General features: G+C 39.9%; 1 protein-coding gene across 1 annotated transcript in view; it reads right to left on the bottom strand.

The window, feature by feature from the left end:
* The window catches only part of Sae1 (SUMO1 activating enzyme subunit 1), a 59,700-nt gene that overhangs the window by 22,459 nt on the left and 19,730 nt on the right, over positions 1-17,511 (bottom strand). The window contains exon 6 of the mRNA XM_047529186.1: positions 11,747-11,852. Coding sequence (XP_047385142.1) covers positions 11,747-11,852 — 106 coding nt within the window. The remainder of the gene's footprint in view (positions 1-11,746; positions 11,853-17,511) is intronic.

Below are 17,511 nucleotides of genomic sequence, written 5' to 3'. Positions count from 1 at the left end.
ATTGCCTGATTAGAAAAGTTTACAAGTTTATTTATTCATTCTGCAGTGCTGGGGATCAAACCCAGGACTTCACACATGCTAGGTAAGCATTTCTACTAGTGAACCCAAGCCCTTACAAATTCTTTTTACTCTCTTCTTATTTTTTTAGTTTCCTACAAAGGCACTGAGTCCTTACAAGTTCTAAAATAAGACATTTCTTCTGCAGAGGACTGATTCTCAAATCAAGCTGGCAGAATCAAGACACAAAGTTATTTAAAAAATCATAGAACAGCCAGGCAGGATGGCACATACCTATTAACTCAGTTACTTGGGAAGCTAAAGCAGGAGGATTAAAAGTTCAAGGCCAGCCTGAGAAACTTAATGAGACATGTCTCAAAATAGAAAGGGCTGGATATGTACCTCAGTGGTAGCGGGTCCTTGTGTTCAATCCCTAGTACTGCACAAACAAAAACCAGATCCAGGAAGTCAGAACTATATCCTGGAGGAAAAAGGAAATCATGGAAGAGTTTTGTCTTTTTAGAGGGATCTATCTGGTGATGAGTAAATAACACAAATTAGAAGGAGGAGATTTAAAGGCAGAGACCAGCTAGGAGGCTGGCACAGAGGCTAAGCCACTTGAACAAGTACCCTTGGGAACATCATCTAAATATGAGGGACAGGAGCCTAGGGTAAGTTCTTGCCTCAGAGTTCTCTGTCAATGGGCCCACCCATCAAAATCTTGAACTCAACACTTCCCAAAGATAAAATGGTAAATAGGTTACAATATTGATTTTTAACACTCTCTCACCCTGACTCTAAGAGTGTCAGGTACGTTTCATACCTGATTTTTTTCTTTTTCTTTTTTATTTTGAGACAGGGCTTCACTACGTTGCTTATGGCTGTGTTTGGTTGCTGAGACTGGTCTTAAACTCAAAATCCTTCTGCCTCAGCCACCAGAGTTGCTGGGATTATAGCCATGTTATCATGGTGCCTGGCTCCTTACCTATTTTCATCACTGATTTTAGGTTATATCCATAACCTAAACAGGACTTATAGAACAGTTGCAAAAGGTGCACTCAGAAACCCATTGTGACTGCACTTGTGTCCCAGTAACACTCTACCACGTCTGCCATCACTCTTCTCTATATACACTGAGCAGTTTTCTACTTCTGAATAATTTGAAAGTAACTTGCCTCAAAATACTGAGTGTATATTTCCTAAAAACATGGACATTACAACTGCAAAACAATTACCAAAATTATAAAAATAATATTGATGTATTACCATTATCTGATCTATAGACCTTTTCAAATTTTACCAGTTGTTCCACAATGTCCTTTACGGCAAAAGGGGGAAAAAAAATCTCCTATTCAGGGATCCAACCCAGAGTTACATGTTTTTGTTAGATATACCAATTTTCTTTTTATATGGAATAATTCCTCAGTCCTGCAAGATATTTTCAAAAAGTACAAGCCATTTATTTTCTAGAATATTGCTCAATTTGGCTCTGTCTCAAGTTTCCAGATGTTGCCTCTGGACAGGAAGTCCAAAGCAAGAATGTGCCCTTCTTAGTTCATCATCTCAGGAGGCATGAGGTCTGTCTATCCTGTGCTGGGAATATTAATCTTGATCACTTCTACTGAGGTACAATCTGTCAGGGTTCTCTCATGTTTGTCTCTCTCTCTTTTGGGATGAAACCCAAAGACTTGTGTATGCTAGGCAGGCAATCTACCACTGAGAAGCATCCCCAGTAAGCCCTCCATGTCTCTATCTCATGAGGAGACAGCTTATCCCATTCACTTTAGCATTCAATGAGGACTCCTTTTTCAACTTTGGTAGGAACTCCTCCATTTCCTGGCTTAAGTGAGTCTCTTACCTCAACCTCTCAAGTGCTAGGATTATAATAAATGTACTATCACTTCTTGCTTTACTGATATCTCGTGTGTATGGTACAGGGGGATTGAACTCACAGGCATTTTCACACTGCAACTGAGTCACTCCCCCAGTCCTTTGGTTTCTTATCTATTTACTTATTTATTTTGGGTGCTGAGGATTTAACCCAGGGGTGCACAACCCCTGAGACACACTTCCAGATCCTTTCTATTTTTATTTTGAGACAGGGTCTTGCTAAGTTGCTGAGGCTGGCTTCACACTTGTGATCCTCCTGCCTTAGCCTCGGCCTCAGGAGGTGCTGGAATTACAGGCGTGCACCACCAACACTCAGGCCAAATGATGATTTTTTTTTTGGGTGCTGGGGATCGAACCCAGGGCCTTGTGTTTGCAAGGCAAGCACTCTACCAACTGAGCTATCTCCCCAGCCCCCAAATGATGATTCTTGATACAAACAATATTTATAATTCTGGTGATTATCAAATATGTAGACTTTTAAAATACTGATCATGTGTTCTACCCTTATTGGTTATCATTTTTAAATTTTTTTTTCTTTTTAGTTGTAGATGGAGAAAACATCTTTACTTTATTCATTTATTTTTATGTAGTGCTGAGGCCTCACGTGTGCTAGGCAAGCGCTCTACTACTGCGGCACAAACCCAGCCTCTCATTAATTTTTTACATACTACTTTCTTCTTTTTTATGCCATAGGGGATGGAACCTAGGGCCTCACACAACGTGCTATGCAAGCCCTCTAGCACCAAGTTCCACCACAGCCCATCATCCAACATTCTTTTTTCTTTTTTGCAGTAGTGGGATTGAACCCAGGGCCTTGTGCTTGCGAGGCAAACACTCTACCAACTGAGCTATATCCCTAGCCATCCAACATTCTTAAAGCAGTTCTTTCTGGCAAAGCAGGATATTCTAAGTTCACCTGTAATTATCCTACCCCAGATTAAGAAGCAGCCATTTTGCTGGGCATGGTGACAAAGGCCTGTAATCCCAGAGACTTCAGAAGCCAAGACAGGAAGATCTCAATTTCGAGGCCAGCCTCAGCAACTCAGTGAGGCCCTAAGCAACTCAGTGAGAGCCCTTCTCTAAATAAAATACAAAATAAGGCTGAAGATGTGGCTCAGTGGTTAAGTGCCCCTGAGTTCAATTCCCAGGACAAAAACAAAAAAGCAGTCATCTATCCAAAGAGCCTGGTTTCACTAATGGATTGCCTCTGGGATGTACAAACAGATCTAGGAAATATGTATGTGTAAATGTGCACAACACATACATCTGTTTCTGTATCTACATTTACAAAAAAAAAAAAAAAAAAAAAAGAGTTCATCCTGATAACTCTAATTCCAACCCAATATCACAGCATTCCTTTCTGCCTTTCCCATCTTCCACATTTACAAAAACACTCTATCTAACCTGGGGACAACCCTTTATCCACATTATGTTTATCTATTTGCTCAATCCTAGAATACATATTTAGTGGTTTTAGAACTGCTAACTCACACCACTATGAAAAACAAAACTACAGTTCAATAGTAAGCAACTGATTTCTTCTTTAGTCTGAGGGACACAGTCAAAACACTGCATTTGAGAACTACTTGGGTTACTACTTCCTTTTGTTCCTGCTTCACTGTAATGTCTTTGAAATATGGCACTTCAGGACTGATAGACTGCTTGCCTAGCATGTGCAAGGCCCTGGGTTTGAACCCCAGCACCAAAACAAAAACAAACAAAAAACCCCAACACTTCATACAAACACCAATGAGTAAACCAAAGTTTCAAGACTTTGTTCCAGGATATGGGTTCCCCCTTCTATGACTGTGGTTTTCCCCACAGTCATATTGATCAATTTGATCAATCCTTCAGAAGCATGGGAACTTTAGAAAAATACAGAGATGTAAGTTACCTTTAGGAATTTTGATTCGGTAAAGCTAAGCTAGACAGAATTAAGCAATCTGTATTTTCCAAATGTTTTCTGGTTGATTCTGATATCCTGTCAGATGAGGCTAGTTCCCAGTAAGCTTCAAGACTCTCTCTAGTGGGGTCTTTGTCCTGGGGTCCATTGCATATGCTGTTCCTTTGCCTGCAATATTCCTACCTTTACCACCTAGCCTCAAGACTACCATTCCCCAGGGATGGCTAGACTCAGTTCTCTAAGCTCCCATAACAGTTTGCTTTTGACTATTATAGAGTAATTGAGACATACTGACACAATACAATACCTTTTTCTTTTCTTTTTTGTGGTACTGGGGATTAAACCCAGGGCTTCATGCATGCAAGGCAAGCACTCTACCACTGAGCCATACCCCAGCTTTACCATAGCTTTCTCTACAGTCCTATGTTATAGTTATCTTTACAAGGTACAGAATTACTTATCTCTTCCCTTGGTGAGGAGACTTTCTCTTCCTTCTCTGATGATTCCCAGTCATGATATCTGGCAAATAGGAGGTGCTCATTAAGATTATTTTCAGCTCAGTTATGTGGCCCCAAAATGGCCCAAGTATGTTTCCACAACTCATCAGAACAGTTTGAGAAAATTAAGACTGCCCAGGATTCTCTGGTAAGTACCTCTCATCTTGGAATGAGTCTGTTTCTTCCTGCTCTGGGTTACACCTGCATTAACATTATTGTTCGCACTGGTCAGTGAATGCTGTTTCCATACTAGACCTGATATTTTTAGCACTTCTGTTATGATAAACTCATAGTAACCTCAAAAAGAACAAATCAAAGTCAACTTTCTGCCACAGGAAACCAGATCATGCTTCATGTTTTGCAATGTGCCATGGAAGAATAATAAAAAGATGAGACCTTCTTGCTCATAGATGGTGAGGCTGACTCTCAAGACAGTGGAAAAATGCAGCAGGAAGCATTCGGTCTGGCCACTATTTTACTAAGTAAACTGGAAAAACATGCAATACCCAAAAGCATCAACACAAACATACAGAGGAGGGGGCTGGGGGGTCACTGAGCAGCTGCTTCACCAGAGGTTGAATTGTGAATAGGGCAGCAAGAAATGTTTATATACAAGTCAAGGCCAGGGCCAGGAAGACTAGATTGGAAAAGCCTGGTGGGTATATAAGGGGCAGTAGCAAGAAGAACCTATGGGGATACTAGTAGGCAAGCAGATTCCTCTCTAAGGTTCACTAAATGACCAGATAGCAATAATGAGCCACTCAAACAAAAATATTCATTTATCAAGCAACTGCTGGGTGCCCTATTAGGCAATGGTGAAACAAAGTCAGGTTGTTTACTTTCAAATGTGCATCATAATCAAGCACGTTGTCCTCACTAGAGGTCATATTAAGTTTATATTAAATTTATCACCAGGGCATCATGAAGTCTTAGAAAGGATCCTGGGAAAATATTTCAAGAATTGGGAAAACTGAAAACAACCTGCGTGACCACAGATGCTGGGTACAGTCAAAGGATTACTACATTATACAGCTAACAATTTTAACAAACAAGGTCACCCTTACATACTCTCTAAGATCTTTCGAGTATTATTTATAACATCAAGTTTAAGAAAAAAATAAAACAAATTGCTAATGAGTGTTATAAAGTGTGGTTGCACATACTGCATACACACAATTATAACAATCATTTTTCAAGTATATATTTAAAATATTGTTTAGTTAGGTGCAGTGGTCCATGCATGTAATTTCAGCTACTTGGGAAGCAAATGCAGAAGGATCATTAGATTGAGGCTAGCCCCAGCAAATTTAGTAAGATCTTGTCTGGAACACCAAAAAGGGGCAGCAGCCAGTGGCAGGGTGGGGAGGCGGGAGCTGGGGATGTAGTTCAGTGACAGAGTGATTGCCTATCACATGTGCAAGGACCTGGATTCAATCCCTAGTACCAATAAAACAACAACAAAAAAAGAAAACAGAGAACTTCCTGCCCAGCATGATGGCACATGACTGTAATCTCTGAGGTTGGAGGATCATTAAGTTCAAGGCCTTCACTGGCAACTTAGCAAGACCCCGTCTCAAAATAAAAAAAAAAAAAAAAAAAAAGAAAGGATGGGGATGTAGTTCAGAGCATCCTTGGGTTCAATCCCCCGTACTGAGGAAAAAAGTCTTAAGGGTAATAAAATTTGAAAGGAGTGTTTAGTAAAAAAAATTTTACTCCTTTGTGAACACGTCTAATAAAAATTTAAATGTTTTATGGAGAATTTAAAAAACTATCTAGGGTCATAATTCATATAATCCTTTTTTTTGGTCAGGGGCGTTGGGGATTGACCCCAGGGAATGCTGAGCATGCACTCAGATAATCTTGGACCAGAGTTTTCAGTAGTATAGTGGTGATCCAGTTTCCCTAACATACAGAGATCCTGATTTGATGTCTAACAAAACCCTTAATTTAGAGATGTATATTACAGAGATCAAGATCACAGTCCACAGGTCAAAGAGACCTCATGTTCTAAATTCTGGATTTGCCTATAAACCAAGTATATGACTTAGCAGTCACACACGGGTTCAATCTTGGTCACCTTATAGGAAAATGGGAACAACTACAATTCAATATGTCAACCTCAGTTGGGTGTGGTGGCACACGCCTGTAATCCCAGCAGATTGGGAGGCTGAAGCAGGATTCCAAGTTCAATGTCAGCCTCAGCAATTTAGTGAGGCCCTAACTAACTTAGCAAGACCCTGTCTCAAAATAAAAAATAAAAAATAAACAGACTGAGGATGTAGCTCAGAGGTTGAGCATCCCTGTGTTCAATCCCCAGTATCACCTCCCCCCAAAAGAATGTGTTGTCAACCTCAGTTCCAAGTGATGCAGTAAGTAGTGTTCAATATACAATAAACATTCTTAGGCACCAAAAATATGAAAACAGCACTGCCTGCAAAGTTTACCACTGTACCAGACATTCCCTAAGACTACCTACATCCTAATACCACAATGTTACCAAGGTTTGACTTCACAATAAGCAAAACTATGGCTCTGTTTTAATTAATCAATTTCTGATGTGTTCAACCTGATTTAAAAAGGTAACACTCAGTATGTCATTATAGAATATTCTGAAGAGCACCAAAGATGAAAACTCAGGTGGTATAAAAGCTGTGTCCAGGGCCTGGGCACCTTTCATACCCACCATCTCATTACCTTTCTTGGAACTACAGGAAAGCAGATTATTCCTCACCTCCCTAATCAAGTCAGAAGCCAGGATCCAAAGTTCACATACCAAAGATTATCCCAGCTGAGGCAAGGGTAGGAGCAGAGAACTGAGAACAAGTCTGTTGGTCTCAAAGTCTGTGCTTTTTCCACAACACAGGACTGCATATTTAACACCATAGTTGGTGATCAAAACAGGATTGGCAAAAATATGACTCTAACTATAATGGAATCCTAGGACTAACTGGAAGATCTTCTGTTTGAGTTAAAGAAATAATTGACAGAATTTTTTTTTTTTTTAAAGGAAATACACTTAAATGGGTAAACCTCCCCGTATAAATCATAATCCTAACGCAGTTTTTTAAGTTTAGATAAATGCAGTCAAGTGCAGTGGCGCAAATCTATAATCCTAGTGACTCAGGAGACTGAGGTCCTAAGCAACTTAGTGAGACCCCGTCTCAAAATTAAAAATAGGACTGGGGTTGTGGCTCAGTAGTAAAGCATTCACCTAGCATGCGTGAGGGTCCTGGGTTCAAACCTCAGCACCACATAAAAATAAAATAAAGGTACTGGGTCCACCTACAACTAAAACAAAATATTTTTAAAAATTTTAAAATAAAAGGGGCTGGGGATGTGACTCAGTGGTTAAGCAACCCTGAGTTCAATCCCTGGTATTAAAAAACAAACAAACCAGAAGGCAGAAAGATGAGGCATACTATAGGGGTTGGGGTTGTGGCTCAGCAGTAGAGTGCTCGCCTAGCACATGTGAAACACTGGGTTCGATCCTCGGCATCACATATAAATAAATAAAATAAAGGTATTGTGTCCACCTACAACTAAAAAAAAAGTTTAAAAAAAGAACATACTTTAAAAAAATAAACACAAATCATTAGATTTACTGATTACTTAGAAGGTAAAGACTTTATAAACTGGTCAGTTAACTTAGTCCTATCATTTTAGAGTTGAGGAAAGAAAATCCAAAAAAGGCAAGTTTATTTTCCCAAGGTCACAAACACAGTTAACAGCAAGTGTACCTGGCAGAAGGTTAACTTCACTTGTAGAAGCTGCTATATTCTCATGAATAAATGTAATGAGATCATATTACATGAGAATCTGTTATATAAACAGCCAAGCAGAAAATCAAGAGATATATTTCTGTGAATGTAAAAATAAGGTGATATTCTCACAGTCAGTTTAATACCTACAAACTGAGGGTTCTAGGCTGCTAGCAGTAATTACCAGGAAAGAGATCATAAGAATCATTTCCCTCTACTTCTAGAACTTAATAGTCCAACTGTGGCCTAAGGAGTTAACCAAGTATGCATGGGTCAAAGGTAAACCAGGCCCCAGAGCTCACTACATTTGGGACACGCACAGCTCAGAAAGATCAGGAGGACAAAACAACAATCATGAGGAATATGCATATGAAAACAGAAATGGAAGTTAGGACCCATCATCTGCTGCTGAGAGAGAAGTCCAAGAAAAGTTATGTTTGATACACAAAAAATGTGCATGTAGCATGAAAGAACCAGTATCTGGAAGAGTCAAGAGATGAATTTTAGGCCCAAGGTAACACTAACCTATATGAGTAAGTTCCCTTCTGGCTTCATTTTTTAAAAATATTTTTTTAGATGTTGATAAGACCTTTATTTTATTCATTTATTTATATGTGGTGCCGAGAATCAAACCCAGTGCCTCACACATGCTAGGCAAGCTGCTCTACCACTGAGCCACAACCCTAGCCCCTAGGCTTCATTTTTAATCATAAAAAGAGTCAGCCTAATTAGATGTGAGAAATGGGTTCACAGAATATGCCAAGTTAGAAAGGGACTGCCCTTTAAATAGCAGTATTTAAAGGGTTGAGACCATGGGCAAAGTGGTGGGATGGTTTAGACCTGCAGGCCAATGATGAGGACTCCTTTAGCTATGTCTGTCCCAGGTGAGGGACGGGGGTAATAATGAGAAGTACATAGCTGGGCATGGTGGTGCACACCTATAATCCCGGTGACTCAAGAGGCTGAGGCAAGAGCATCACAAGTTTGAGGACAGCCTGGACAACTCAGAAAGACCTTGTCTCAAAATAAAAAATTTAAAAAGGGATTCAGGGTACAACTCAGTGGCAGAGCATCTTTGGGTTCTATCTCCAGCAAACACACACACACACACACATACACACACATACCCCAGATTCTATGACTATTCCTGACTTGTAAACTTAAAAATGACTAAGATGGTAAATTTTGTCTTACCACACCAAAAAGTTTTCTATTAACAAATAATACAGTTTTAATTACCATATCTAACATCTTGGAACTTGAAATTGCAAAGACAGATAACTAGTATCATTTGGAAGAGAGAAATAAACATATGAGATATACTTTATGGCAGTGTCAAAGGTAGAAAATGAAAACCTAATAGGATTGTTGCCATAATAATACTTATTGAAGGATGGAAATGGGATTAACTTAGTCAACCCTAGAACTTCTACTACACAACTGTAAAGTACTTATGCTAAAAAGAACCACACACAAGCTCTTGGATGATGCCGCTCTCAACCATGTAAACTGTTAGTTGTTTTCTATGTACATCATTCAAGCCTCACAAAATTAATACCAAGTGCTATTAATGCCACCATCTTCAGAGGAGAATGTGAGGTCTAGGGAATTTAGGTCAGTCGCTTAAGATCACTCATCTAGCTGGGAACAGTGGCACACATCTGTAATCCCAGCGACTCAGGCGGCTGAGACGAAGTTTACGGTCAGACTAAGCAATTTAGTAAGATCCTAAGCCAATTAGTCAGATCCTGTATCACAATAAAAAATAAAAAAGGAGATGTAGCTTAGTGGGGTAAAGCAACCCTGGGTTAAATCCCCAGGACAAAAAAAAAAAGGGGGGGGTGGGGGGCTGGGGAGATAGCTCAGTCGGTAGAGTGCTGGCCTTGCAAGCACAAGGCCCTGGGTTCCATCCCCAACATGGGGGGGGGGGGGGGACAGGGCCAGGAGTGTAGGTCAGTGGCAGAGTGCTTATGTAATATGTGTAAAGCCCTGGGTTCTATCTCCAGGATCACAAATAAGAATAAATAAATAAATTTTAAAAAGGCAGAACTGAGTCTGTTTTAATTCCAAAGCTCCTGTTCTGAACAACCATGTGACACTGTCTGCTGTATGCATCTTAATACTGCTTCCTCATCAACCTGTCTACTCCTCCAGGTGGTCGAAACTTCAGCCTGGGCACTAAGTACACCTTCACTTGTCTCCTACTATTCCAGGGTAGTTCTTTTGTCTCCTTAACTGAACAACTGGCTTCTCCCAAAGCAGGGACAGCCACAGTATCTGGGTTCTCCTCAGCTTCTCACCTTTTAAAACATTTGCAAACAGGGTACATCGGCTATGTCATAAGATGCTACAAAGAATCAAAGAGCTAGGATGGAGCTGGGGATATAGCTCAGTTGGTAGAGTGCTTGCCTTGCAAGCATAAGGCCCTGGGTTCAATACCCAGCACCACAAAAAAAAAAAAAAAAAAAAAAGCTAGGATGTGTACAGCGATGAGTGGCACTTAAATGCCCTCATTACCTTGTATGTCACACAGTGTTTAATCAGTCTTCTAACACATAGGTTGTTTGGGTCCAACTTCCTTTGTCATTTACAATCTGTATTCTCATGGGCAAAATACTTAACCTCTCCCATCTCTGTTTCTTCATCCCAGGAAGCCAAATTAGGAATCATTTCCATCCTGTCTACTTTAGGAGAGGGTGCCCTGAAGTGGAAATGGATGAGAAAATATTCTGGAAATTGCAGAGGGTTAAATTAGGGATTCTAACCTCAGCAATACCAATATTTTAAGCTGAACAACTCTGTTTCAGAGTGCTGCCCTATGCACTAAGGGATATTTAACATTACACCAGGCTTTTTTTCCTACCCACTAGATGCCTGTAATATCTTCCCCTATTCAATTGTAACATCCAAAAATGTCTCATGACATTAACAAACAAATGGTCTCTGTTGAGCCTTACCAGATTATGTTAACTCACTACCAGGTATTCCTCTCATGAGCAGCAGTTAGAGAAGCTTATGTCATAACCTTTACAAACTAGTGGTTAACTGTTTCATGAAGGTTTTCAAAGTGTCAGAAACTGAGGGATTAGCTTCCCTCAAATGGCTCCATCTGGTACTTCCTTCACACCAGGTCCCACAGTCCTCAGTGAAGGCTGCTCTCCTCACATGCCTGAGACTCATTCCTGCCTAACTCACTTATTTCTATGCAAATGGATATCTGAGACTTTAAAATAGTTCACCTCCAAATTCTCCCTACCCTACCATCTCCCATCTTGCTATCATAATTCAGTTACTGAAAAAGTTTTACTCACACATAAAAATAAATTTGTAATCTAATTTGATCTTCTTGCTAGTTAGTAAGTTTTATATATTTTTTACAGATTATTTTTTCAATTTTGAGATGCTGGGGATTCATCCTAGAACCTCACATATGTTAGGTTAGTGTTCCATGTTGAGTTATGCCCTCGGCCACCACTCCCGCCTTTTTTTTCCCCAGCACTAGGGAGAGAACCCAAAGCCTCTCATATCCTAGGCAAATACCCTACCACTGAGTTAAACCTCCACTCCTCCTAGACCCTTTTTGAATCAATTCATACATAGTGCTTGGGTAAACTTCACAAAACCATTTGAACACTGCAGCCATATGTGCAGAAATTAAAGCCAAAAGCCCAGTATGAGGATGCTCTGCTTCCAGGCCTCACCTTGCAGGAGGAAGTAATCAGAGGTTGTTCGCTTCAGGGCAGTCTTTGCTTTCTCAGTGCTCCAGTCTACCTCCAGTGCCTCTTTCACAGGGCAGAAGACCACCTTCTGTTGGAAAAAGGCAGAGGTGCTTAGGGATAAAATATGCTGACTTTAAATTATGAGGCAGCAACTATTCCCATCTCAAATAAATTACTTAAAGTTTACTGATCATTAAGAAAAGCTGGGGCTGCGGTTGTGGTGCGGTGATAGAGCGCTTGCCTAGCATGTATGAGGCACTGGGTTTAATCTTCAGCACCACATAAAAATAAATAAATAAAATAAAGGTATTGTGTCCACCTACAACTAAGAAAAAATTTTTTTAAAGAAAAGAAGCTATAAACCACTGAAAGCTAAGAAACACAGGACTGGGGTTGTAGTTCACTGGTATAGCGCTTGCCTGGCATGAGTGAGCCACTGGGTTCAATTCTCAGCACCACACATAAATAAATAAAATACAAAATAGGGCTTGGGGATGTGGTTCAGTGGTTGAGTGTCCCTGAGTTCAAGTTCCAGTATCCTCCCCGCAAAAAAGAGAAAGAAATGCTTGTTGAACACAGAGCAGTGATAGACATATACCTGCACTGAGGGAAAAGAGCCACATTCCTCAAGACCTAATTCCATCTGATTCCAACTTTGGCTGTGGATACTACAGAAATACATGACCAGTGAGGAGCAAGAACAAGAATGTATGTCTAAAGATATTCAATAAAACGATCTTCAAAATAGCAAACAAAAACAACTAAAAATTAAATGTTTCTCAGTAGAATGGTTTAATGATGATGAAGGATGACAACAAAAACAGTGAGAGAGGGAGCTGGGGAGATAGCTCAGTTGGTAGAGTGCTTGCCTTGTAAGCACAAGGCTGTGGGTTCAATACCCAGCACGAAAAAAAAAAAAAAAAAAAGTGAGAGAATAAATAAGGGAGACCGGGCAAAAGCTCAAGGCTACAGAAACAGAACTAGAATTTGCAAAAGCCCTGTGTAAGAAGGAAGTGTGGCTGAAACCCATTAAGATAATCAAATTATTCTTTTTTTTTGGTGCTAAAGATTGAGTCAAGGACTAATCGAACACTAAGCACATACTATACTAATGAGCCCCAAACCTAGCCCCCAATTAACTAGCCTAAAAAATGTGATAACATACATTTAAAATATATACAACTTATTTACTTTCTAATTTTATACAGTAAGTAAGTATAATTTATCCCCCCTAGAAATTTAGGAAATAACAAACTATTCTTCCTAAATAATTGAGTCCAAAAGTCACATACAGAAAAACACAAAAATACCGGACCATCTCACCTCCTAGAGGGATAAGAAAATCAAAAACAAAAACAAAGCCACTTGCTGGAAAGGGCACGACAAAGCGACTTTTGTGGAAGGGATGGGTGTCCTGGTCAGAGGAGTCAGAGCAAAGCAGGGGGAAGAACTTGGACATCCCCATGAAGGCAGCAACAGAAGACTGATTACATCCAAAGGCTCCAGAGAAATTTATTAGAATTTGAAGCCAGCAGAGTGGCATTGCCTGTAATCCTAGCAGTTTGGAACACCTGAGGCAGGAGGGTTGTGAATTCAAAGTCAGCCTCAGCAACTTAGGCCCTAAGCAACTCCGAGAGACTCTATCTCTAATAAAATATAAAAAAGGACTGGGGATGTGGCTCAGTGGTTAAGTGTCCCTGGGCTCCACCCTGGTACCAAAAAAAAAAGAATTTGAGGGGCCAATTTTGTCAAAGAACAGAATTAGCAATATGGAAAAAGGAAATTAGAATGAATACTGTGGTGGGAGATATCACTGTGAATTCAGTTTCAATATACCTGGACAGATGAAGAAAAAAAAAAGATACAAATGTGGGTGTGAGTATGTGTTTGTATATATACATATACAAATGCTAAATGTGTCTGCTGAAGTCTAAAAGCAATGTTACCCTGGTAGCACACTTAGCATCCAGATCTTGGTTTCTAATCACCATTCCCCACTCAGAGAAACATTTCTCCTAAGAGAACTGGCTGATTTCAAAACTGGAGCAGAGCTGGGCACTCTGGTACACATCTATAAACCCAGTGATAGAGCGCTTGGGAGGTTAGGGCAAAAGAATCTCAAGTTCAAGGCCAGCCTCAGCTATTTAGTAAGATGCTATTTCAAAATGATGGGTATGTAGCTCAGTAGTAGTAAAGTGCTCCTGGTTACAATCCCCAGTAGGAAGGATGGGGATCAAAGCTGGGGCCAAGACAGTGTGAGAGAAGTCTAGAATACCTTATTGTACCAAAAAGTAAGTGCTCAGAAAAGGAAGGGGACATGGCTGGGATTGTGGCTTAGTGGTAGAGTGCTTGCAGGGCACATGTGAGGCAATGGGTTTGATTCTCAGCACCACATATAAATAAATAAAATAAAGGTCCACTGACAACCATAACAACAACAACAAAAAAAAACACAAAAAAACAAAACAAAACAAAAAAACCAGGAAGGGAACGTGTCAAAAGGAAAGCAGAGGCAGCTTAATGGTTAATGGAGCTCCCACTGGTCAAACCTGGGAAAAACTGAGGATAAAAATAAATGACAGCGGGCTGGGGATATAGCTCAGTTGGTAGAGTGCTTGCCTTGCAAGCACAAGGCCGTGGGTTCAAATCCCCAGCACCACAAAAAATAAATAAATAAATAAATGACAGCAATCTAACACTTCAAATAAACTGGAACCCATTAGGCCACAGACCTAAAAATAACTGAATTAGTTAAGAAACTGATGAAGAATGAGATATTAACATATTTTAAAGTATCTCTCCAAAAAATACACCTACATAAGGAAAAGAGTAACTTCCAAGAAGTCCAGCAGACACCATTTTACTTGATCAATCAAAGTTAACATGGGGGAGGGGTGGAAGGAGGATGGATTGTGTAGATGGAAATGAGGGGTTGGGGAGGAGGGAGGGGGAAGGAAAGATAATAGAATGAGACAAACATCATTACCCTACGTACATGTATGATTACGCAAATGGTATGACTCGACTTTGTGTACAGAGAAACAATAGTTGTACCCCATTTGTGTACAATGAATTAAAAAAAAAAAAGTTAACATTACCAGCAAACCACACACCAGACTATAGGACGCAATGGGACACATCCATTCCATAACATTCTTTCCAAAAATATGTAATTGGAATTTAATCAAGTGATAACTGGATGAACTCAAACTAAAGGATGTTTTACAAAATAACTGGCTTACAATTTTTAAAACTGTCATGAAAATCCAGAAGGATGCATAATGCTGAACTGGTTCCTTGTGCTGTTAAGGACATTACTGGAATAGCTGGCAAACCTAAATAAGGTCTAAGAATCAGAAAGCAATGCTGTGGGTTGGGGAGATAGCTCAACTGGTAGAGTGCTTGCCTTGCAAGTACAAGGCCTTGGGTTCAATCCCCAGCACCCCCCCAAAAAAAAGAAAAAGAAAGAAAGCAATGCTGTATAGATGTAAATTCCCTGACTGTGATGGTTGGCTTATGTTTATGGAAAACACTTGTTTGAGAAAATACAGACTGAAATATTTGGGGGTGATGGGGACATCATTGGAACCTTACCCCAAACTGATTCAAATTAAACAATTATTAATACTAGCTCCATTTTTTCAGTTTAAAATGACATGTGCATTTTAAGTATAAAATAATTTCAAACTTAGGTCTGCATCTTTCTTCCTCTCTTCTCTCTCCTTCATCCCTTTCCCCTATCTAAAACAGTGAACCTGGCTTGATGGCATATCCTGAAATCCCAGCTACTCAGGAGGCTGAAACAGGAGGATCAAAAGTTTGAGGCCAGTCTGGGCGACTTAGTGAGGCACTGTCTCAAAACAGAAAATTTAAAAGGCTGGGTAGTTCAGTGGTAAAGCACCCCAAGGTTCAATACACAGTTCTGTAAAAAAAAAATTCAACAAATCAACTAAAAAGGTATGGTTCAATGCTAGTGTGTTGCCTAGCATGTGACAGGATTCAATCTCCAATACTGCTCCCCTCAACCACACACACAAAAAGGCTACAGATTTCTAGGTCCAATTCCCAGACCTACTCATTCAAAATCTCCAAGGCAGGAAGGGAGGGATCTAGGAGTCTCTAGCTTTAAAGAGCATTCTAACAAATGACAACTGTAATTAAGACAATCTTCCAGCAGAACAGCAAAAAAGCCTGAAGTCACCAAGGGTTAGTGTTCCATACTTTTGGCTGTTGAATATAAACTGATAAAAATTTCTTGATTCTACTTAAGTAGAATCTGTTAAATCCTATGATGCTTTAATTTTACCCTAGAGAAAGTAACATGGTTGTCCTGGAGATTATCAAAACACACTCAGACTTACTGTAGCACAGTTTTGTTTTGTTTTTCAAAGGTGTATTTTTTAAAGCATTCTTTTTTTCATTTATTTATTTATTTATTTTCAAGTGGATCAAACCCAGTGCCTCACATGTGCTAAGCAAGCGCTCTACCACTGAGCCACAACCCCAGCCCCTGTAGCCGTTTTTTTTTTAAATACATCTTTTTTTAGTTGTTGATGGACCTTTATTTTATTTATTTATTTATGTGTTGCTGAGGATCGAACCCAGGGCATCATACATGCCAGGCAACTGCTCTACCACTGAGCTATAACCCCAGCCCCTGCAGAACAGTTTTTAATGGCAAAAACCTACATGCGTAAATGCCCATGGACAGAAGAATAGACACATAAACAGTAATGTATTTACACAACAAATACTTTACAGCAAAAGAATGTCCTGCAGTGCTGCCCAAGACAATTTGCTGTGGTGATGGAAATGATGCGCCTGGGCTGTACAATACCAAGAGCTACGTGTAGTTACTAAGCACTTGAAATGTGGCTAGTTGAGACTCAGGAATTCAACTTTTTATTGCACGTAATTTTAATTATTTTAACTTAAATAATCATGTGGCTAGTGGCTACCATAATGAACACAAAAGCCCTAACTATACAGACATCTTCATGAACATAAAACTGCTTTTAAAAGGCAGGTGGGGGGGGGCTGGGGAGATAGCTCAGTCGGTAGAGTGCTTGCCTTGCAAGCACAAGGCCCTGGGTTCGATCCCCAGCACGGCAAAAAAAAAAAAAAGTCAGGTGGGAGCACACATGCAATATGAAACAAATTCTGAAGTTAAAAGGCAAGCAAAAGCAACTCCAGATAGTGCTTGGACATACATACTTATGTACACATAGTAAGAAGAAATACACAGGAATGAAAAAAATTGAGGATGATCACTTATGTTGGGAGGACAGCCATGGGTTCTCAACCACACAGACAATGCTAATGCTTTAGACTATTCATGGTGTTTCCTATATCCTTTTTAGTCTGTGCTTCAATTATTGCATAATAAATCCTAATGTGTTGTTTAGATTTATAGACAGGATACAACAAATTCAAATCAGGCACAGTGGCGCAGGCAAGTAGATCCCAGGTAATCAAGAGGCTGAGGGAGAAGGATCACAAAGTTCCTAGGTCAGCCTGCAAAACATCTCAAGACTCATCTCAAAATAAAATTTAAAAAGTGGCTAGGGGCATAGCTCAATGTTGTAGCACTTGCTGAGCTTGCGCAAGGCAAGGGGTTCAATCCAGAGACCACAAGGGAAGAGGAAAAAAAAAAAAAAAAAAACCAACCCCCCCACCCCCTGCAGGGTCATGGGCTTTATCTGGCCTTCCAAATGTCTTTCTAATTCAAACAAATGAACTAGCAGCCC

The sequence above is a fragment of the Sciurus carolinensis genome, chromosome 16 (genome assembly GCF_902686445.1).
Source record: "Sciurus carolinensis chromosome 16, mSciCar1.2, whole genome shotgun sequence".
In the NCBI taxonomy this organism is placed as follows: Eukaryota; Metazoa; Chordata; class Mammalia; order Rodentia; family Sciuridae; genus Sciurus; species Sciurus carolinensis.
The sequence above is the reverse complement of the archived record's forward strand: the minus strand, read 5'-3'. Positions and strand labels throughout refer to the sequence as shown.